At 36.3% G+C, this 25,435-nt stretch overlaps 1 protein-coding gene across 9 annotated transcripts in view; it reads right to left on the minus strand.

Moving 5' to 3' along the window:
* The window catches only part of EPHA5 (EPH receptor A5), a gene marked incomplete at its 3' end in the record, with an annotated part of 318,653 nt that overhangs the window by 24,939 nt on the left and 268,279 nt on the right, over positions 1 to 25,435 (minus strand). For all 9 annotated transcript variants that reach the window (XM_081303958.1, XM_081303957.1, XM_081303956.1 and 6 more), the window contains 3 exons: positions 8,680 to 8,741; positions 7,237 to 7,446; positions 4,427 to 4,576 (listed from right to left, as the gene is read on the minus strand). In XM_081303958.1, the coding sequence (XP_081160084.1) occupies positions 4,427 to 4,576; positions 7,237 to 7,446; positions 8,680 to 8,741 (422 nt within the window). The remainder of the gene's footprint in view (positions 1 to 4,426; positions 4,577 to 7,236; positions 7,447 to 8,679; positions 8,742 to 25,435) is intronic.

Genomic DNA, 25,435 nt, shown 5'->3' on the forward strand with positions numbered 1-25,435 from the left:
AGGGAGCTCTGCCAAATTCATTCTATGAGGCCAACATCACCCTAATTCTGAAACCAGACAAAGACACCTCAAAGAAAGAAAACTACACACCAATATCTCTGATGAACCTAGATGCAAAAATCCTCAATAAAATTCTGGCGAATTGGATACAAAGGCACATCAAAAAAATTGTGCACCACGATCAAGTAGGATTCATCCCTGGGATGCAAGGCTGATTCAATATACGGAAATCAATAAATGTTATTCACCACATCAATAGACTTAAAGATAAGAACCATATGATCCTCTCGATAGACGCAGAAAAAGCATTTGACAAATTACAGCATCCCTTTATGTTCAAAACATTAGAAAAACTAGGGATAACAGGAACTTACCTCGACATTGTAAAAGCTATCTATGCTAAGCCTCAGGCTAGCATCATTCTGAATGGAGAAAAATTGAAGGCATTCCCTCTAAAATCTGGAACAAGACAGGGATGCCCCCTATCACCACTTCTATTCAATATAGTTCTCGAAACACTGGCCAGAGCAATTAGACAGACAAAAGAAATTAAAGGCATAAAAATAGGAAAAGAAGAACTTAAATTATCACTATTTGCGGATGACATGATTCTATACCTAGAAGACCCAAAAGGGTCTACAAAAAAACTACTAGAACTAATAAATGAATTCAGCAAAGTGGCAGGATATAAAATCAACACACATAAATCAAAGGCATTTCTGTATATCAGCAACAAAACTTCTGAAACGGAAATGAGGAAAAACACTCCATTCACAATATCCTCAAAAAAAATAAAATACTTGGGAATCAACCTAACAAAAGAGGTGAAAGACCTATACAATGAAAACTACAGAACCCTAAAGAGAGAAATAGAAGAGGATCTTAGAAGATGGAAAAATATACCTTGTTCATGAATAGGCAGAACTAACATCATCAAAATGGCGATATTCCCAAAAGTTCTCTATAGGTTTAATGCAATGCCAATCAAAATCCCAATGCCATTACTTGTAGAAATAGATAAAGCAATCGTGAAATTCATATGGAAAAATAAAAGACCCAGAATAGCAAAAACAATTCTAAGCAGGAAGTGTGAATCAGGTGATATAGCGATACCAGATTTCAAACTATATTATAGAGCAATAGTAATAAAAACAGCGTGGTACTGGTACCAGAACAGGCGGGTGGACCAATGGTACAGAATAGAGGACACAGAGACTAATCCACAAAGCTACAACTATCTTATATTTGATAAAGGAGCTAAAAACATGCAATGGAGAAAGGATAGCATCTTCAACAAATGGTGTTGGGAAAACTGGAAATCCACATGCAACAAAATGAAACTGAATCCCCTCCTCTCGCCATGCACAAAAGTCAACTCAAAGTAGATCAAGGAGCTAGATATCAAATCAGAGATTCTCCATCTGATAGAAGAAAAAGTTGGCTCCGATCTACATATTGTGGGGTCGGGCTCAAAATTCCTTAATAGGACACCCATAGCACAAGAGTTAATAACAAGAATCAACAAATGGGACTTTCTTAAACTGAAAAGTTTTTTTCTCAGCAAGAGAAACAATATGAGGTAAATAGGGAGCCTACATCCTGGGAACAAATTTTTACTCCTCACACTTCAGATAGAGCCCTAATATCCAGAGTATACAAAGAACTCAAAAAATTAGACAATAAGAAAACAAATAACCCAATCAACAAATGGGCCAAGGACATGAACAAACACTTCACGGAGGAGGACATACAATCAATCAACAAGTACATGAAAAAATGCTCACCATCTCTAGCAGTCAAGGAAATGCAAATCAAAACCACCCTAAGATACCACCTCACCCCAGTAAGATTGGCAGCCATGATGAAGTCAAACAACAACGAGTGCTGACGAGGATGTGGGGAAAAGGGTACTCTTGTACACTGCTGGTGGGACTGCAAACGGGTGCGGCCAATTTGGAAAGCAGTATGGAGATTCCTGGGAAAGCTGGGAATGGAACCACCATTTGACCCAGCTATTGCCCTTCTCGCACTATTTCCTGAAGACCTTAAAAGAGCACACTACAGGCATACTGCCACATCGATGTTCATAGCAGCACAATTCACAATTGCTAGACTGTGGAATCAACCCAGATGCCCTTCAATAGATTAATGGATAAAAAAATGTGGCATTTATACACCATGGAGTATTACGCAGCACTAAAAAATGACAAAATCACGGAATTTGCAGGGAAATGGATGGCACTAGAGCAGAGTATGCTTAGTGAAGCTAGCCAATCCCTAAAAAACTAATAGCAAATGTCTTCTTTGATATAATGAGAGCAACTAAGAACAGAACAGGGAGGAAGAGCAGGAAGAATAGATTAACATTAAACAGAGACATGAGGTGGGAGGGAAAGGGAGAAAAAAAGGGAAATCACATGGAAATGGAGGGAGACCCTCATTGTTATACAAAATTACATATAAGAGGTTATGAGGGGAATGGGATAACAAACATGGAGGGAAATGAATTACAGTAGATTGGGTAGAGAGAGAAGATGGGAGGGGAGGGGAGGGGGGATAGTAGAGGATAGGAAAGGTAGCATAATACAATAGTCACTAATATGGCAGTATGTAAAAATGTGATGTGTAACCGATGTGATTCTGCAATCTGTATTTGGGGTAAAAATGGGAGTTCATAACCCACTTGATTCTAATGTATGAAATATGATATGTCAAGAGCTTTGTAATGTTGTGAACAACCAATAAAAAAAGAAAGAAACAAAGGAGCAAAGATTTGATCATTTATCCCCACTTTACATAACTTGGTCAGGCTGGCCCTGGAACTGTGGGAAACACTTTGAAATGAATATGAGATTGACTTTAATTTAGACAGTAGTTGAATTTTTATTTTGAAAAGTGAAAGCTAATTACTGGCAAGACACTTTTATTTTTTTTATTTTATTTATTTATTTATTCATTTATTCCTATCCTCTACTAACCCTCCTTCCCTCCCCTCCCATCTTCTCTCTCTACCCCATCTACTGTAATTCATTTCTCTCCCTTGTTTTTTCCCCCTTTCCCTTCACCTCCTCTTATATGTAATTTTGTATAAAGATGAGGGTCTCCTTCCATTTCCATGCAATTTCCCTTCTCTCTCCCTCTCCCTCCCACCTCTCATCCCTGTTTAATGTTAATCTTCTTCTCATGCTCTTCTTCCCTGCTCTGTTCTTAGTTGCTCTCCTTATATCAAAGAGGACATTTGGCATTTGTTTTTTAGTGATTGGCTAGCTTCACTTAGCATTATCTGCTCTAGTGCCATCCATTCCCTGCAAATGCCATGATTTTGTCATTTTTTAGTGCTGAGTCTCCATTGTGTATAAATGCAACATTTTTTTTATCCATTCATCTATTGAAGGGCATCTACTTTTATTTCAATAAAATTCAGCAGGAGAGCTACATTGTCTTCTCTCGATTCCTGAGGGCATACATGGGAAAGGGAGATGTTACAGCGTATGAATGAAAGAAATATTTGGAAGAAAAATATGAATGTTTCAAATATTAGGTTGAGATAATTTAATATCCAGGTTTTAGAAAGATACAATCAACGATTTGTTGATAAAGCACTTAAGACAATATATGACACATAGTAAGGGCTTGATCTATTCTAGCTAACTGAATGTAAAACTATTGTTATAGAGAAATATGTCAATTTTCAGGGAAAAATATAAATTTTCAATATGATCCAAAATGAAAATGAATATTTTGAACAGTAACAATAGAAAAATTTAAAAGCAAAGAGCAAGGAGTTATGTTCCAGGCATCATATAATAAACATTCTGAAATGAATAGAAGATTCTTTCATGGTTTCTTTACTATTAGGATTCTGTTATTATATGCATGGATAGTTATTCCATTGTGGGGAAAGAATCTGTTTTTTTTTTCATCAAATTAAATACATAATACTAGTCTCTTTACATTTTGTAATGTAAAGAAATGTAGACCATTTCTTTTTATCCTCTAAGAACATTCACTATTAAATCTATATCATTTATACTTTTGGTTTAGATTATTAGCCTCCTTTATCAAATGCAAATCATAAAAATTTGCTTGTCAGTATTCATTTGTTGATGGTTCTTTCTTCATCTTTGAGAATGATTTTGACATAATCTGAAAGACACATCAGTATAACAACGCAGCTAATACAATCTGGCAACACACTGAGTTTTATATAACTGTAACTTACGTTCCTTTGTAATAACATATTTTCAGCTTCTGCATAAAGGCTATTTCAACAACAACAAAATAGATCACAGGGTAAGCAAAGAATTTCATATATTTCAAGCAACTGTCATTTCCAGAAATGAAAAACAATGTAAGTGTCCGGACTCAGAGAACAAAGCATTTCATTCTCAACTTGAGTGAGAAAGAGTAGTAGTTCCATACTCACATCCTGATTGGTCATCTCCCAGTAGGGTCTCTCTCCATAAGAGACAACTTCCCACATTACGATTCCATAACTCCAGACATCACTGGCAGAGGTGAACTTTCGAAAAGCTATTGCTTCTGGGGCAGTCCATCTGATTGGAATTTTGCCTCCCTAAATTTAAAAAAGAATTTTTAAAATCCTCACATACCTCAAATGTGTCTAGGGATATTGTTGCCTCACTGAAAAGATCTAGAAAGAGATGTAGCATTTTTAAGTGAATCTGTTTGACAGCAGGCAGTCTCTTTTCCCATCTCCCAGTCCATAAGCATTTGTAGAATAACTACTAATTGGCTGTCCTGAAGGTTTCTAGTTTAAATTCTGTTTGACTCCTGGAACACACACAGGACCCACATCTCAATTACAGTCCTCAGGATGGCAGCTCTAAGTAGGGGAAATCAGGCAGTCTAGCAAATCAATAAGGTACACTCTCAGGACTTCTAACATAGAGCAGTGGATTCAAATTCTCTGCGTGCTTTTTTTTTTTTTTTTAAATACACAAATTTAGAGTATAAAGTCTAGGCTGCCAAATGCAACCCTGAGAAGTTTCATAAGAGAAGCTGGAAAATTCCATGTGTTAAAAACTTAGGTCATACTTTACTTCAATATCATTTTATGTTTTTTAGACTTAATATATTTCCCTTCTTTTTTGATGACACATTTTTATATTTTATTGGTTAACAATCTAACCACAGAAATGGGTATCTTGTTTAATTACCAAATTAAAAAATTGTTAAACTTAGAATATTGGGAAAAATCTCACCACAATAAGAATTTGGGTTTTTAGATAGTAGAAAAAAATAATTTTATATCCTGCCTCCTTCATCATGAATTTTTTTCTCCTTAAAACCAGGCAAACCTATATAACCATAGATTATATAGTTAATATACAATTAAATGTGTATATATTTATAGAGTATATATATATATATATATATATATATATATATACACACACACACATACATATAATTTATCAAACCATTATATATAAACTCTAGATATTTATATGCAAACTCTATATAATATGTAATAATCTTGCTCTTTCTTTATCTCTCCATTTAAAAAAAACTTACTTCAAACTTCTTGTTAATTAAGTATAAAGGCAAGCTCATACCATGAAACCTGTCTACTCATAGAGATGTGATATTCTACACTGTGTGATTAAAGTGACTCTTAGAATTGAAATATGTTAATTATGTTGAATTTCAGCCCATAATTTTTCTTCTGATCCTTTTACCATGATAGAGGTCAGCATATTTTCCAACAGTCCCTTATCTACTCATCTATCAGTATATAGATTTTCCATAAAATGCTACCACACTCCATTTCAGAAGAGTAAGTCTTTAGAATTTCATGATTTCTGTCTCTCACTCCCAACTCTGCAGCATAACATACTGACACAGAACTTGAAAAATTCACTTTTTGCACTTAACTAACACAACAATCACACTGGCAGTAGACTTTTCTACAACCTCAATCTTGCTCAGGTCAAGTTTATTAAGTGTAACTATAATCCCAGGAGGATTCTTAATTGAAGCTTCATTTAATGCAAATAGTGACAATGCTACTTAGGTCTAGAAGAACAGGGATAACTCTTCAATTAATTTATTGATTTATTAAGCTGAACTTTGGAAACCTTCATTTGCTTAGATAAATTACTCTTGCCCTTCAGCACAGTACAAATCCCCAAATAACCATAAGTCACCATACAACAATATAAAAACAAACAAAACAACCCTATAATATAATAAAGAACTTACATTTAGACTATAGTTATAAATTTATGATGTTTAAGAACATATGTAGCACCTTTAAATGGATTTGAGAATGAGAGATGGCAAAATTGTTACTCTACATTCAAACAAAAGCTAACCAAATTGGACGGTGAAAAGATGTATAATAAATCCCTGTCTTCATAAGGAGTTTAGACATTGAGAATATCTAACTCAAAAACACTGAAAAGATTTCACATTACACAAATATTATTTATTGTAAGAGTTTCAGACTTAATAAATCCAATAAAATGACCCAAAAAATTTCTTTGCAGCAATGTCAACAGTTTTACATAGGAAAAATTGTCAACCATATGCCGTATCAGTTCACAAAGCAATTACTTTTGCTCCTGAAAAGAGTAGTGAATTTTGCTAAGTATGAAAATATGTGTTGGTGACCAATTTCCTATAGATGAAAGCTTGCAATGAGTATGTAAAAAAAGTAATGAGGCACTGCAATAACTCCGGTAACTCAAAACTTCCCGAAAGAATAACTTTTTTCCCCAATGACATAAATTCTGAAAAGGTAAGGTCCAGATATTTCTGTATTTATTTTGCAATTGAGGACACTCTGTGATGCTATACATGTTTACATCATCATTATGTGTGTATACATATATACTTTCTTTTACTGTTTCTTTTAATATAGGAGATTCTACCTTTAACTGCCTTGGATTTAAAAATTTATATGATTTTATGTTCTTACTTCCATTCTTAATTCAGGTGTTCTATTTTAGTATAGTCACCAAAAAAATAATTAAGATTCAGAAGGTGAATGTTTTCCTTACCAGTATTTAATATTTGAATTTGGTGATATATAAAAAGAGAACTGAGCTTTCGATTCTCTCACCCTCTCTCTCTTTTTCTCTTTCTCTCATGATATCTCTGACTTCTCCTGACTTTGTCAGAGGAATGCCCTTTTTGCTATTTCCTTTAAAATCTTTAAAAATTAAATATCTCTAGTCTAGTGTGTCAGAAATGCATTCTGTTAGATCTTACCCTTGTGGTATAGGCTGCCTCAGGATCATCTTCCAGTACCCTGGAAAGTCCAAAGTCAGACACTTTGCACACAAGGTTACTGTTGATTAAGATGTTTCTAGCAGCAAGGTCTCTGTGCACATAGCCCATGTCAGAAAGGTACTTCATTCCTGCAGCGATGCCTCTCAGCATGCCAACAAGCTGAATCACAGTGAACTGCCCGTCGTTTTTCTGTAAAGACAGTGTAGAAATATTAGTGAAGCAATACCCTTCAAAGGAGGAAAACTGAAAGGATCTTCCTTCAATCTTCCAATTAATATTACCATCCATCAAAATTTATATGCAATACCTATCTGAAGGAGAATAGAAAATATTTGGTTAACTTTTAATGTTGATCTGGTCAAAAAAGATAAAGGCTTTGAAAGCTTTTGTCAAAATCTAATTTTGTTGACCTTTTCTGAATTGTAATTCCTTTATTATCAGTTATTCAAGGAGTTTGTTCATTACTCCAATCTAGTATTTGCCTTAGGTAACAACGGATATATTTTAGGCAATGTAAAAGAAACTAGCTGTATAGAGATACTGAGGTAAAGATAAAGTGGTCAGAGTAGATAAGGGAGTATCTTAGCAGATAGGGAGAAGGATGACTGCTAACATAAAATGTTAGCAATTCTTGGAAATTTGTTGTTTTTGTTAAAGGCACTGAATTTAATGCAGTTGCACAGATTCATAAGGCCCAACTGATGGTGATTTTTAAATAAGAAATAGTGTGACTTACTGCTAGACTATAGGTTTAATCAGACCTCTAAGTGTGTTTCATTGTTAGACACAAGCATATTTTATTTACTGATAAGAATGAATTGTCAGTATTTAAAATTTGGGGAAGTACACATAAAAATATTTTCCTGAAACCCGATCTGAAGATCTGACAATATTAACTGTTCTCTCTTACCACATGACTTTTCTGCTAGTGAAAACAATGACTCAGTGACTGGTCCTCATGTGGGTTATGAACACTTATAGACTCCCACAGATGCCTTCCTTAAGGACTGCAGGGACACTTCAGACATTTCTCCTTGATCTCCTTGACATTATGCACTTTAAAAAGTTGAGTATTTGTAAAGTTTTTTTTTCCTTTGTTTTTTTATTCCCTTCCCTTCATTTCCTATATCCCTTCTTTTCTTCTCTTTTTTTTTTCAATCCCAGTTTCCTTTTTTGTTGTTGTTGTTCGAATCAACATATGCCTAAAGAAAACTACAAAGATGTAATTTGGACTTATTTTCTCAAAAGCACATTTTTCAAACCACAGTTAATTCTGTTATTCTGGCTAGTATAGTTATTCTAGCTCCACATATTTCTATCCATGTAAAACTTTTTAAATGTAAGTTTTCTCAGTTTCAACTTCAATTACATTATTGATATATAAATAACACTGTGAATAACTAACTTAGTTCCAGATCTTACCTTTAAAAATGTATCTAAAGAACCATTCTCCATATACTCTGTCACTATCATCACTGGTTTACCTGAAAAAGACAGTGATATGTACTTTGATCAGGAATCCTTCACTTTGATTTTGAATTCTTAATTAGGAAAAGTCTATCTGAAGTTTTCATTAGTGTCCAAATTTATATATATATAAACACACACACATATTCATTTTAAAAATGTTCCACTTTGAGTCACAAGTGAATGCTTGACAGGATAATAGCTTAGTCAGTCAGTTGGGTGAATGAAAAAAAGGGTCATAATGTTAGTAACAGATTGACATTTAAGATAAACACACAATTGCAAATATCAAAACCTATTTGTGTAGAAAATGAGTTTATTTTAATGTTGGTAATGATATATCAAATAATATCCAGCAAGCACCTTTAACATATTCATCTTTCTAAGAATTATAAAAAAAAACCCTCTTATCTTGTCAAACTGCCCTCTTTATGATGCCTTGAATATATGTTGTACTTTTCCCAATTCTATGTTCTTGCAACTCCTTTTTTATAGCTACTTCCCTTTCCCTTCTCCACCACACTTACTATTTCTATCAACCCCAGTGTTTTCATTCTTCACAGTGCTAGTCTTTCTAAGTGAATATTTCCTTAGAAATCATCATTTCTGATGGAACTGGTTTTCCTTCTTTGGTGTCTGATATAGAAAAGTAGCCTAGAGGTTAGCTATACACTCCAGAGCCATACTACTTGGTTTTTCCTTTCAGAACAATCACTCACAATGATGGTTGATTTTAGTTCTCAACTGGACTCATTTAAGGAATACCTAACAACCTGATAAAACATTATTTTTGGAGTGTCTATTAGGGGGTTCCCAGAGAAAATTAGTGCGTGAATCTAATCTGTGAAAAGGATCATTCTGTGCGGTGTCAACCAACAGGTTAACAATCCCAAAGAGAACACATGCAAAAGATAAATTGGTCTTTTCTCAAATAATCGGGCTGGACCTTTTTTCTTCTTGAAGCTCAACAGCTGTTGGACTCCAGGACTTATTGCCAACAGCTCCTCCTTCCCTTGAGTTTCTCAGGCATTCGGCATCAGAGTAGGAGGTACGTCACCTGCTTTCTTGGTTCTAAGGCCTTCTGACTTAAACTGAGTCAAGCTATCAGTTTCTTAGGGTCTTCACCTTGTAGACACCCTGTCATAAGCCTCCTCAGTAACTAGAATTGCAAGAACCAATTTTTCTCATAGATCCCCCCTCATATAACTATACACATATGCTATTGATTCTTTTCTCTCTGACCAAATCTAACTAATACCTCATTATCCTGTGATATTGGGAAAACCAATAATCTTCATGCTTCAGTTTTTTCATCTACAAAATGAGAACAAAATGGCATCTACCTCAAAGGGTTGTAGTAAGTATTTACTGAGTCTTATGGTTATCCAGGACATTAGAATAGATCATATCACTAAAAATTTGCTATATAAGTAGTAATATTGTAATGTTATAAATTTTATCAACTTCATATCTGTGGGTTAATGTCCTTGTTAGATATAAAAAGGGAGAAGAAATCTTATTTTATCCTCTATAAAATTGTGACACTTTGTGCATAATATGTCTGAAATACAAGATGAAAAATACAAGACAAAAATACTTACTATATGAGAAAATATCTTTAAAAAGGTTGTAAGTTTTAACATTTCACATTAATCTCAGTATATTTTAATATAGACCCCTTTGTTCTATAATAAAAACACACCATATAAAATTTAAGCATTAACTTAAACAATTCAGAGTTAAGGAAAAGAAATTTCAAGACAACAAAATTACTAACTTGGAAGGTCATTATTTTCCTTTTTATATTATGAAAGGAAACACATTCTATACAATTATAAAATACATTGTAATTAACTTAATGACAATCTCCAGATAGGTATCTGTATTTTACTTGAAAACTGACTATTCAAGACATAGAATTAGAGCTTGCATATTTATAATACTGAAGTTATTCAAAAGAGCAAATAAAGATATAAAAAGTTTGAGAATTACATATGAAAAAGTAATATCTAGGAAGAAAAATTTTTTTTTTCATTTCAAGATCACTTAAAACCCATGGTTTAGAATAATAAGATAGGACACTCTAATTTCTCACTTAGATAATTATCTGCTTTTAAAATACTTTAAAGGCGATGTTCTTTTAATGGATTTTTACAGTTTATTTCAAAGGTAGACTTATTTCCTTCATACCCTTTAAAGTTTATAAAACTTATATAAAAGTTTGTCTAAAATAGTCCATTGGACAAGTCTGTAGATGCCTATGTTAGGTAGCACATTGCATATGTTCATGGGATCTGCCACTGGATCTGACCCTGAAGAGGGAAGAAGACAGCTATTAATAACTGTTGGGATCCAATTACAGAGGCATCATGTGCCCAGGCATCTCAGTATAAGAGAGCTCACCAAGTGCAAACATGGCCAGAGCCCTGGGCTTTTTCTTTTCTTAAAGCAGGAGGTGACAGGAAATAAGGTAAAGTATATTGATTTTAAAACTAGATTGAAATGCAATACTACAGTAGGAAAAAAAAGACATGAATGATTTATACTGTATTTACAAATCAGATGACAAAAAATAATTATAATTGTATAATTCTAATCTATGATCATGAAGAGAGAAATGTTTCCCATTAATGTTTGTTTTTAATGATATTGCTAAACCCATTTAATAGGATCTCAGGCATATCTAAAAAAGTCAAAATTATACCTTGGGTCCTTTTGGTCCTATCATTGTATCTCAGAGCCCATTTGAGACTTAACCTCAAGCCTTTTTAAGTGTCCCCAATTAATATGCTCCTCTTAGAGGTAATAGACACACAGTTTTGACACAGGTGCCTATCAAAATTTACACCAGCCATATAAGCTGGAGTGTCCTGGAACACCCTGCTATTGCTATTCCTGAGAGTCCTTCTTTAATTCAGAAATTCAGATATACCCAGAATGTATCTGAGTATTCACAGAAAAGGAACACATACTGCCTCTGACAAGAGCTTCTTACCAACAGTGTGGAAGTATTCCAAAAAAATTCAGAGCTAACAGAGCTAAAAAAAAGTGTGGTTCTTCTACACATCAGCTCTGATCTAACTAGAAGGAGGCATACATTTTGTGGAATCAGCCTGTGTTTCCAGGAAGCCCTGCATGGCTCCTTCACTCTCACACTGCTAGATCTCTCTCCTCATTACAGAAATATATTGAGGAGACCCTTGTTTCCCGAGAATACAGTCCTAGCTTTCCTTCCTTGTCACCTCCTAGCAACTTTCTTGACTATAAAGTCAAAACTCTAATCTATGTCTATCGTTATCTGCTTTACCCCACGCATGACTTTCCCTATATATCTACTCACAATAGTTTCTTTTATCTCTCTTTTCTTAGAATTTCTTCTTTCTTTCTATCTTCTCATATTTTACACTATCTTCTGACAGTTATGGGTCCATAGTAAAGAAAACTATTCCTCAGGACTCCCATGGATCCCCAAATCTGCAAATACTCATTATATAAAATTACATAGTATTTACATAAAGTCTATGAACATCCCCTTTATGCTTTAAATCATCTCTAGATTACTTATAGTACCTAATGCAATGCAAATAATAAGTAAATCATTTTGTATTGTTTAGGGAATAAAGGTAAGAAAGAAAAGTCTGTACATGTTCACTGCAGAAATGATTTTTTTCTTGAATATATTTTATCTGTAATTTGTTGAATCTGTGGATGCGCAACATGCAGAAGGCTGACTATATTTTCTGTTGCTAACTTTGGTCTAGGAAGAAGGATTTGGATAGAAATTCTATGTAAAAGTACTTTTCTCGTGTAGCATTGTATTTTAAATTCAACATAGAATTCACTGAATTTGGAAGATAGAATTTGAGCTCTAAAAAGAGACTGTTCTAATCAGAAAACAGTAACACTGAATAACATACAGTTAGAAAGAACAAATGATTATGTTTTAGTGAGGTGGATACCTGTACTCATCCTGTGAGAATTTTCAGCTGCTATCATCTAGTTTTAAAAGTTAGATTAATTATATATGACACCATACATCATAATGTTAAGAAAATGTTATTGAGAAATATGAGAGGGACCTAAAATATCTCTCTAATTTCAAATGATGAGGGAAAGGGAATTAAAATGAATGTTTGCAAACAAGTAGGATCTTTTTTTGTTGTTGAGAATAACACTCCAGGACCCATTCGATTATTTTTCATGCTTGAGTCATTTTAATGCTAATTACATTTAGTTTGGCTTATGTTTTGTTTCAGTTCCTGCTAGCCTTCGAGAATGACATAGCAATAATTAACGTGGCTACTCTAACCCTGGTAAATTCAATAAAACTGTATAAATCATTTTCCATTATCCAGCTTGAAGTACAGACAAAGAGTAGATCTGCCAATAATTTTGAAAGCATATTATCAAAAATCCATATGAAAAGAGCTCATAAAGCATGTCAAAACATGATTTTAATCACAGAGTAGAGGTTTTATATTACTTTATATTATTTAACTGAGGACCCAACCCAGGTGGAGTCTATGAAGCAGAAACACATTATTTGTGGAATTCACCTTTTATGTTGGTAATCATAAAAGAACTCCTATTTATCAATTTATTGAGTGCCTATCTGCAAGGCACTATGATATTATTAATTGTTATTAAAATTCTAAAACCATGATATTACAACAGACATTTTTCAGAGAAAGTGAGTGAGTCTCAGAAAGGTTCAATATATTACTTGACTAGAGCAAGTCATATAAAAAGCAAACTGGGAATATATGGCTATTCTCCTTTCTTCCGTGCTATGATGTCCTTTTGAAATATTTTCTTCAAGTTTTAAATTTCATTTTAAAATCTCACCAATACTTGTTGTGTTAATTCAAACTTGGTAATTATAACTATGCCATACCAAGCTATTTAACCACTGCCAGCAGCTTCTCTCAGTGTTCTATTATTACATATGATCTTTACATACATATGCTGCAAACAGGTTATTGTGAAATGATTTTGGATTTCATTTTTATCTATCTAAAGTAGTTAAATCCATAGAAGCAGAGAGTAGAAAGGTTTGGAGCAGGGGGGGTCAGGGAAGTAGAGAGTTGCTATCAATGACTATAAAGTTACAGATCTGCAAGATAAAAGTTATAGAGGTACGCTGCATAACACTGTGCTTAAAATTATCAATACTGTATTCTAAACTTAATTTTTTCTTAAGAGGATAGATCTCATGTTGTGTGTTTTGTTCCCACAATAAAAAAAATGAATTTGTTTCCTTACTGTTTACTATTTTGGTGCTAACATCTATTACAAATTTCTTTCTTTTTTTTTATTGGTTGTTCACAACATTACAAAGCTCTTGACATATCATATTTCATACATTAGATTGAAGTGGGTTATGAACCCCCAATTTTACCCCAAATGCAGATTGCAGAATCACGTCGGTTACACATCCACAATTTTACATAATGCCCTATTAGTAATTGTTGTACTACAAATTTCTAAGAAAGGAGAGAATATGCCACTCCTGGTGAAGTAACTCTTTTTCATCTGATACCTAAAGATTATTCCAAGTAAACTTTGGGAAACATTGATCTAACTCTTGCTCCTGAAAAACAGCAAAGGCATGGCCTGGGAGCTTGTTAGAAATGTAAAATCTCCCTCACCGATGGGATCAATTGAAATAGATTCTGCAATTTAACAATATCCCCAGAGGCATATTCAGTTTTTAGAAACACTAACCAAGACTACATCACAAGAGTTAGAGTTAAATCATGACTTATTTTATTTGCATTTATACTATCTGCTTTTCTGAAACCATTAGTTCATCATTAAACACATGACATCACTTAGGCTACCAGAGAACATTTCATGTAGGAGCATCCTTATTCCTAGAAAACAACTGTCACTGGGTTTCTCTTAGAAATACTTTATAAGACTTGTAAAGGATTAAATGTAAGCCTGTGACTAAAATTGTATGCCTATAGTTTTATTTCCTTCTACCATCCTATTCGGCCTGTATTCCATTTGGTATACTAACACTTGCTACTTTTTGGAATTATTTTCATTTTTTTCCGTAAGTGAAATTCCTTGGAATAACACATATAGGATGAACCAATTATTAACAGTCAACCATAAAATAGGGTCATGTACTTGTGAAAGTATATGATCATACTTAGTAAATAAGAAACAAACAAAATAATAAGCAACAATGAAAACCCAAGGGCTATTTGGAACTTAGAAATGTACTTAGATATGTTAATATACTGTGGTCCTGATTTGGGTGGTTAACATGTTAAAGCAAATCATTTATACATTTATATAATTTTAATTTGGGGAAACACAGTAAAATCAAACCCTATCTGGGGAAGGAGCAGAAAAATGCAAAATGCCGCTTTAAGTATAAATTCCAAGCTTTTGAAAACTTCCTTTCATTTCAGATTATTTACATTGACACAAACTTTCTCAATTGATTTTTTTTCACATTAAAAGGGAATTAGAATTTTCCTGACATTTGTGGAGATAGATAATAATTGTAGAGTAAATATGGGTTTCATCATTATTTTAAATTATTTTTTCCAATGAAGTAGAGAATCTAGAGACTATCAAATCTGAAGATTTTATCTTATTAATAATGAAATGTCTTTGAAATATAAGATTTCATTTACTAATTATTTATGATTTATAGATGACCTATGAGTCATCAAATTTTTATTCCTATAGATTGAGATTCTATCAGAAAGAAATCTCACAAATCTCCCCTATTATTTTATGTGTACTTATTAACCCTGTATATGCCATAACAAAGAAAACCCAATACCAATTAATGAGCTGGCTTCTGTTTGCACTTGATTTTAAACTTATTCCCATCATCAATGTATCACAGATTCATAAAATCTGATTTTGTGCAATGTAAAATTCAAATATACTTGTATTTTAAACATTTTCATTTATAGTATCAGAACTAAAAGGAAATCCAACTTCCTATACAATATCTATAGTTACATGATAATAGGTACCTCAGAATTAGTATGTCCATAAACTGAACTACCCATTTTCAGTTATAATCTTGCTTCCTTAAACATCCCCCTAAATGACAACTTCTTTCTTGGAAGTCCTGCTATGGTTTAGATATTAGGTATCTCACAAAAGCTCATGTGTGAGACAGTGCAAGAAGGCTTAAGGTAAAATGATTGGGTTATGAGAGCTTTAACTCTTAGCCAGCTGGACTTTCTCCATTTGCACATATATTTTAAGTGCATTTGTTTACCAAGTTTCTGTTTCAGTTACCCAAATTAAGTTCTATAAAGGCAGGAATACAGATGTATAATCTCTGATGGATCCCTGCTGTTTAGTAGGGATAGACATACATTAAGTGATTAATTAGTATTTTTGAATAAATGCATGTTTCTGATCTAGTGTACACAGAATGATGAAATATTACTTTGGTTTTATACACTGTTTAAGAGTTTGTGTTTTGGAGCTATATAGAGCTATTTTAAAATCTGGCATTATCCCTTGCTAGTGTTGTAATATTGGATAAAGTATTAAACTATTTTTATAATGAATAAAATGAGAATAAATAGTGTTTATCACATAGCATTGTGGTACAAATTAAAAGAGATAACGTATCAAGATCACAAAGCTTAGACAATTCTTAAAGCAATGTTAATGACTAATTGTATTAAATACAAGATCCTGTGAAAAGATTCCCAGAGAAATTTCTTCCTATGAATTTTTATTTATTTCTTAAAGCCCCTGGCTTTATAGAATAAAGGCTTTAAAACTAGAATATAAATCATAACATCTTATGTAGTTTTAAATGTTTAACTGTAATTTATACGTTCACTCGATTTATTTCATTGGTCTTTTTAAAAAATTTTAAAATTAGAGCTTTATAGTTATACATAGTAATCGTGTTCATCCCTACAAAATGATACATGACTGGAATTTGATTTCCTTTCACAATTATTTCTTTTCCCTCCCATTCTCTCTCCCTTCCATCATTCTCCTTTTTCTATTCTGCTACATTTCTGTTCACTTGTCTATTTATATTTTATTGGTTCTTTTTACTTATACATAAAAGTGAAAGTCCCTCATTTATGTCTTTTTTTAAAATTACCTATTGTGTTTATCCCTGTGACAGATACAAAGTGGACTATAAACCTGTCAGTTTCAAGGAACTCATTGTATATTAAGGGTGATAAAATGTGCAGATAGAACTTCAATATAATGTACAGTGTGACAAAGTGCAGAGAAAAGCTGCTGGCACTGTTAAGATTGCCTCTGGCCAAGAATGCATTTATTCAACAAGTACATGAAGCCTCTGCACATGTTGGGCACTGGTTTCAGTACCTAGGAACCTCTGGCCTCTGTAGCTTGCATGTGCTTTGTGTAGAATTAAGATGCTTTCCTTCACTTAGCTCTTCAACATTGGGGAGTGTCTACTCTTTGCCATGCAGACACTTGGGCTTGAAAGAAAACTGGAGACAGATGACATTGATCTCATGGAAAAGGTCATATTGGAATTAGACCTAAAGGTCAAGTAAGAAAGAGGAGAGGACATTCTAAAGCTGAGTAAGGGTATCTCAAAGAAGCATAACAAGAACTCAGTAGAGCATGATGAAAAAGGAAATAATGGAATATGGAAATGTGAACAAATTATATTAGATTAAGTATCAAAGTATACGTATTTTGGTCAGTTTTTGGTAATGAGCAGAACAGAAGATCAGGGATTTAGTTAAATTTATCTAAAGACAATATGTGTGGAGTACACTAACGTAGGGCAATGCCAAAATGGAAGATTAGCTTGAAGATTGTTGGAATAGCACCAGTTAATATAAAAAGGGAGGAGAGAGAAGATGGCGGCGAAGGGAGTGCAGCACACCAGTATGCTGCGCCACTGTGCGGGAGAAACACGAGGTGAAATGGCTGAAGGCTACCTTGGTGGGAATCCCCAGTGAAATTGAGGTGCTCCAGAATCTAGAGGACAGAATTCCAGCGCGCGGGATTCGGCTGCAGGGGCTTGGTCGCGGGCGATTTCTCCGAACGGAGGGAAGCAGTACCTGTTCGGCGGACCGTCCCGTGGATGGAGTCTGGGACGCGCCCGAGTTAATTAGCCTCGAGGTACCAGAGCGGGATTACAGCGAAGCGGATTCTGCAGGCTCCTGCCAGTGGCACACTGGCCGCGCTGAGTGCTGAGTTCCAGCTTTGAAATAGAGGAGAGAATTGGTCCAGTTTGATTCCCGACACTGGTCGGAACACGGAGGAGGACAGCAGCCGCCATCATGGAGAGCTGATGCAATCATCCCTGTTTTCCACTGATCTCAGCTCATTCAACTACAGAACAGGTGATTCCAGGCTGGTATTTGCCTGCGTCGCGCAGACAGATCGCTCAGGCTCGGGACTGGAAACTCTGAGGAGAATACTCTTCAGGCCTCACCCCTGGCAAGGCGGGCGCCGGGCTTTGAGTGGCCAGATTCTAGTTCCCCGGGTTGCTTTGGCCCAGGGCGGGAGATCCTTCGGGGACCCCGGGCGGAGGCCAGTTACAAGTGGAAGAGTTTTGGCCCGGGGCTAGGGAACCCGTGGCGACTGTGTCTTTGACCCTGCCCCTGTCTGAGCGTACACTGAGCTGGGAGAGGTTGGAGCTGCCAGGCTTGGGCTCCCAGGGATGCCTGGGCCTGAGGCTGGGGTACCTCTGTGGAGCCTGCTCCGAGCAGAGTGTGGCAGGGATCGGAGAGGCTGGGTTCTGGCTCTCCTGGCTGCTTGAGCCCAGGGCCGCGGAGCCTGCGGGGACCGCGAGCTGAGGCCAGCCACAAGTGAAACTTGCGACGAGGGGCAGCGGGACTCTGTCTCCTGGAACAGTTTTGACCCGGAGCTGGAGAGCCTGCGGGAAGTGCGTCTTAGACTCTGCTCCCAGCGGAGTGTGCACAGAGCAGGGAGAGTCTGGTGTGGCCAGGCTTGGGCACCGAGCAGGGAGAGTCTGGTGCGGCCAGGCTTGGGCTCCCGGGGCGGCTTTGGCCTGGGATTGGGGAACCCGCGGCGGTTGCCCTGAGGAGCCTGCTCCTAGCAGAACGTGGCGGGGATCGGAGAGACCGGCTCCTGGCTCCCGAAGCGGCTCTGGCTCAGGGTTGGGGATCCTACAGGGACTGCTTCTTGGTCCGGGTCCTGCTGGGTGCTGCGGGGGCCTGGGGGGCAGAGTGGAGCTGCCTCCTGTGCCCAGAGCAGGCTAAGGGTCCTGCCGGTGTGGTATCGCGACAACCCAACGGCAGCTGGGGCCGAGGAGAGTAGCCGCCCACGCCTGGAACAGGACCAGCGACCCGACGGCAGGGTAGCCAAGTCAACCCACTTGGAGTGGAGGCCGTGAAGAGCTGCTGTCTGACCCTGCAAGGTAGGTAGTCCTGCGTCCTGGCAGGACAGGCTCGGCAGCCGGCCAGTGTTGTGGACGAGTAGCATCGAGGCAGTCACGTCACACTGCTTGGAGTGGGGGTTGAACAGAGCCGCCGCCAGCGTCCGGAAGGAGCCCAGAGACCCGTTGGAGAGGCAGTTAGGTACCCCCACTGGGAGTGGGGGTTGAGCAGAACTGCAGCCCAGGCCCGCAGGGTGGGCAGATCTGAGACCCACCGGCAGAACAGGCTTGGAGGCCGACCAGCGTGGTAGACACGTCACATCAATTGGAGTAGGGGTAGAGAAGAGCTGCTGCCCACGTCCGGATCAGGACCAACGATCCGAGGACGTGGTAGGAACGTCACCGCAATTGGAGTGGGGGCAGAGTAGAGCAGCCACCCGTGCCCGCAGGGCGGGCAGACCTACGACCAACCAGCGTAGTGGATAGATCACCCTGATTAGAGGAGGATCACAGCCACTACCCGCCCTACAAGAGAGATATCCCAAATATACAAGAGCAACATAAATAAACAGGGGGAAAAATTTCAAAAACACAACAGTTTCACGAAGCAGAAAGAAACGCAAGCAACATGAAAAGACAAGGAAAGAAAGGACCACAAGCAATGCAGGTCAACTCAACTCTAGAAGAGGTAATAGCTGCAACATATGGAATGTCAGATAAAGAGTTCAGGATATACATGCTTCAGATGATCTGGAGTCTCAAGGAAGACATGAGACAGCAAAATCAGACAATGAAAGATCACATTGACAAGGAACTACAGAAACAAATCCAGGAAGTAAAAGATCAATTTCACAGGGAGTTAGAAGTAATAAAAAACAAACAAATAGAAATCCTAGAAATGCAGGAAGCAATAAACCAACTTAAAACCTCAATTGACAATACTACCAGCAGAATAGATCACTTAGAAGATAGAACATCAGACAATGAAGACAAAGTATTTCAACTTGAGAAGAACATAGACAGTTCAGCAAGACTGCTAAGAAACCATGAGCAGAACATTCAAGAGATATGGGATAACATTAAAAGACCAAACTTAAGAGTCATTGGGATACAGGAGGGCACAGAGCTCCAAACCAGAGGAATGAACAATCTATTCAATGAAATAATACGAGAAAACTTCCCAGACTTGAAGAATGAAACAGAATCCCATATCCTAGAATCCTACAGGATGCCAAAAGTGCAAAATAATAAGAGATCCACACCTAGACACATTATAATGAAGATGCCCAACATACAGAATAAGGAGAGAATTTTAAAAGCTACAAGAGAAAGAAAGCAGATTACATTTAGGGGCAAACCAATCAGGATAACAGCTGATCTCTCAACACAGACTCTGAAAGCTAGAAGATCCTGGAATAACATTTTTCAAACACTGAAAGAAAATGGGCTCCAACCAAGAATCATGTATCCGGCGAAATTAAGCTTCAGGATGGAAGATGAAAGTAAAACCTTTCACTATAAACAAAAGTTAAAAGAATTTGCAGCTAGAAAACCATCTCTCCAAAAAATCCTTGGCAAAACATTACAGGAAGAGGAAACTGAAAATAACATTGAAAACCATCAGTGGGAGGTAGGACAGTAAAGGGGGGAAAGTAATCAAAGAGGAAAACTAATCAGGTTTAGTAACATAAATAAACAAATATGACTGGAGGAACAAACCAAATCTCAATAATAACCCTAAATGTTAATGGCTTAAACTCACCAATTAAGAGACACAGGATAGTCGAATGGATCACAAAACAAGATCCAACAATATGTTGCCTACAGGAGACGCATTTGATAGGAAAAGATATACATAGACTGAAGGTGAAAGGCTGGGAAAAATCATTCCACTCATATGGACTGCGGAAACAAGCAGGAGTGTCTATACTCATATCAAACAAAATAGATTTAAAGCCAAAGTTAATCAAAAAGGATAAAGAGGGACATTGCATACTGCTCAAGGGAACCATACACCAACAAGACATAACAATCATAAATATATATGCCCCAAACAATGGTGCAGCTACGTTCATCAAGCAAACTCTTCTCAAGTACAAGAGTCTAATAGACCACCATACAATAATCATGGGAGACTTCAACACACCTCTCTCACCACTGGACAGATCTTCCAAACAAAAGTTAAATAAGGAAACTATAGAACTCAACAACACAATTAACAACCTAGACTTAATTGACATATATAGAATATACCACCCAACATCAAGTAGTTACACATTTTTCTCAGCAGCACATGGATCCTTCACAAAAATAGATCATATATTATGTCACAGGACAACTCTTAGACAATATAAAGGAGTAGAAATAATACCATGCATCTTATCTGATCATAATGGAATGAAACTAAAAATCAACGATATAAGAAGGAAGGAAAAATCATGCATCACGTGGAGAATGAACAATAGGTTACTGAATGATCAATGGGTTATAGAAGACATCAAGGAGGAAATTAAAAAATTCTTAGAGATAAATGAAAACACTGACACAACATATCGGAATCTATGGGACACATTGAAAGCAGTTTTAAGAGGAAAATTCATTGCTTGGAGCGCATTCCTTAAAAAAAGAAAAAAACAACAAATAAATGATCTCATATATCATCTCAAAATCCTAGAAAAAGAAGAGCAAAATAACAGCAAAAGAAGTAGAAGGCAAGAAATAATTAAAATCGGAGCTGAAATTAATGAAATCGAAACAAAAGAAACAATTGATAAAATTGACAAAACCAAAAGTTGGTTCTTTGAAAAAATAAATAAAATTGACAGACCCTTAGCCATGCTAACGAAGAGAAGAAGAGAGAGAACCCAAATTACTAGCATACGGGATGAAAAAGGCAATATCACAACAGACACTTCAGAAATACAGAAGATAATCAGAAATTACTTTGAATCCTTATACTCCAATAAAATAGAAGATAGTGAAGGCATAGATAAATTTCTTAAGTCATATGATCTGCCCAGATTGAGTCAGGAAGATATAGACAGCCTAAACAGACCAATAACAATAGAGGAAATAGAAGAAACCATCAAAAGGCTACCAACTAAGAAAAGCCCAGGACTGGACGGGTATACAGCAGAGTTTTACAAAACCTTTAAAGAGGAACTAACACCAATACTTTTCAAGCTATTTCAGGAAATAGAAAAAGAGGGAGAACTTCCAAAGGCATTCTACGAGGCCAACATCACCCTGATACCTAAACCAGACAGAGACACTTCAAAGAAAGGAAGCTACAGACCAATATCTCTAATGAACCTAGATGCAAAAATCCTCAATAAAATCCTGGCGAATCGGATTCAAAATCGTATCAAAAAAATTATACACCATGATCAAGTAGGATTCATCCCTGGGATGCAAGGCTGGTTCAATATACGGAAATCAATAAATGTTATTCACCACATCAATAGACTTAAAAATAAGAACCATATGATCATCTCGATAGATGCAGAAAAGGCATTCGACAAAGTACAGCATCCCTTTATGTTCAAAACTCTAGAAAAATTAGGGATAACAGGATCATACCTCAACATTGTTAAAGCAATCTATGATAAGCCACAGGCCAGCATCATTCTGAATGGAGAAAAATTGAAGGCATTCCCTCTAAGATCTGGTACAAGACAGGGATGCCCTCTCTCACCACTTCTGTTCAACATAGTCCTCAAAACACTGGCCAGAGCAATTAGACAGACGAAAGAAATTAAAGGCATAAAAATAGGAAAAGAAGAACTTAAATTATCACTATTTGCAGACGATATGATTCTATACCTAGAAGACTCAAAAGGGTCTACAAAGAAACTATTAGAGTTAATAAATGAATTCAGCAAAGTGGCGGGATATAAAATCAACACGCATAAATAAAATGCATTCCTGTATATCAGCGACAAATCCTCTGAAACGGAAATGAGGACAACTACTCCATTCACAATATCCCCCCAAAAAATAAAATACCTGGGAATCAACCTAACAAAAGAGGTGAAAGACCTATACAATGAAAACTACAGAACCCTAAAAAGAGACATAGAAGAAGACCTCAGAAGATGGAAAAATATACCCTGTTCATGGATAGGCAGAACTAACATCATCAAAATGGCGATATTACCAAAAGTTCTCTATAAGTTCAATGCTATCCCAATCAAAATCCCAACAGCATTTCTTGTAGAAATAGATAAAACAATCAGGAAATTCATATGGAATAATAAAAGACCCAGAATAGCAAAAACAATGCTAAGCAGGAAGTGTGAATCAGGCGGTATAGCGATACCAGACTTCAAACTATACTACAGAGCAATAGTAACAAAAACAGCATGGTACTGGTACCAAAACAGGCGAGTGGACCAATGGTACAGAATAGAAGACACAGTAACCAATCCGCAAAACTACAACTATCTTATATTTGATAAAGGGGCTAAAAGCATGCAATGGAGGAAGGATAGCATCTTCAACAAATGGTGCTGGGAAAACTGGAAATCCATTTGCATCAAAATGAAACTGAATCCCTTTCTCTCGCCATGCACAAAAGTTAACTCAAAATGGATCAAGGAGCTCGATATTAAATCAGAGACACGGTGTCTGATAGAAGAAAAAGTCGGCTATGATCTACATACTGTGGGGTCAGGCTCCAAATTCCTCAATAGGACACCCTTAGCGCAAGAGTTAACAACCAGAATCAACAAATGGGACTTACTCAAACTAAAAAGTTTTCTCTCAACTAAAGAAACAATAAGAGAGATAAACAGGGAGCCTACATCCTGGGAACAAATCTTTACCCCACACACTTCAGATAGAGCCCTAATATCCAGAGTATACAAAGAACTCAAAAAATTAGATAATAAGATAACAAATAACCCAATCAACAAATGGGCCAAGGACCTGAACAGACACTTCTCAGAGGAGGACATACAATCAATCAACAAGTACATGAAAAAATGCTCAACATTGCTAGCAGTCAGAGAAATGCAAATCAAAACCACCCTAAGATACCATCTTACTCCAGTAAGATTGGCAGCCATTAAGAAGTCCAACAACAACAAGTGCTGGCGAGGATGCGGGGAAATGGGTACACTTGTTCATTGTTGGTGGGACTGCAAAATGGTGCAGCCAATTTGGAAAGCAGTATGGAGATTTCTTGGAAAGCTGGGAATGGAACCACCATTTGACCCAGCTATTCCCCTTCTCAGTCTATTCCTTAAAGACCTAACAAGAGCATGCTACAGGGACACTGCTACATTGATGTTCATAGCAGCACAATTCACCATAGCAAGATTGTGGAACCAACCTAGAAGCCCTTCAATAGATGAATGGATTAAAAAATGTGGCATTTATACACAATGGAGTATTACTCTGCAATAAGAAATGACAAAATCATAGAATTTGGAGGGAAATGGATGGCATTAGAGCAGATTATGCTAAGTGAAGCTAGCCAATCCTTAAAAAACAAATGTCAAATGTCTTCTTTGATATAAGGGGAGTAACCAAGGACAGGGTAGAGACGAAGAGCTGGAGAAGAAGATTAACATTAAACAGGGATGATAGGCGAGAGGGAAAGTGAGAGTTAAGGGAAATTGCATGGAATTGGAAGGTGAGCCTTAGGGTTATACACAATTACATATAAGAAGAAAGGAGTAGTAGGAGAAAAATTATATAAGTGGAAGAAACGATTTATAGTAGAGGGGATGGAGAGAGAGAAGGGGAGGGGAGGGGAGGGGAGGGGAGGGGGGACAGTGAAGAATGGGATAGACAGCAGAATACATCAGTCACTAGAAAGGCAATTTGTAAATCAATGGAAATGTAACTGATGTGACACAGCAATCTGTATACGGGGTAAAAATGGGAGTTCATAACCCACTTGAATCAATCTGTGAAATATGGTATATTAAGAACTATGTAATGTTATGAACAACCAACAATAAAATAATTTAAAAAAAATATATAAAAAGGGACTTTAAAAAGAATATGACCTTGTAAGACATGATAAATTAATATATTTGAAATATAATTATCAATGTGTGTAATAAGTGAACTTTTTGGAAATATAAGTAACCAGTTGTCATTGGCTGTCTTATTTCCTTAGGTCATACAAAGAGTGATTACTTTATGGTTCCTCTAATATTTTGTTTAAATTTATTTTTATAAGGGAATGGTACATGCTTCTGAATTAAGAAACAAAACTATGGATAATTCCAAGACTTAATATAAATATTCCTTTAGTCAGTAGATAATTTTCCACTGGTGGGAAAAGAAATCTTAAACAGCTAAACATGCTGCAATGGGAAAATTATAAATTTTTCTCCTTTTTATTTTTTTCTTGAATCTCATTAAATAGTA

This window comes from Spermophilus citellus (assembly GCF_964194105.1).
Source record: "Spermophilus citellus genome assembly, chromosome: 8".
NCBI lineage: Eukaryota > Metazoa > Chordata > Mammalia > Rodentia > Sciuridae > Spermophilus > Spermophilus citellus.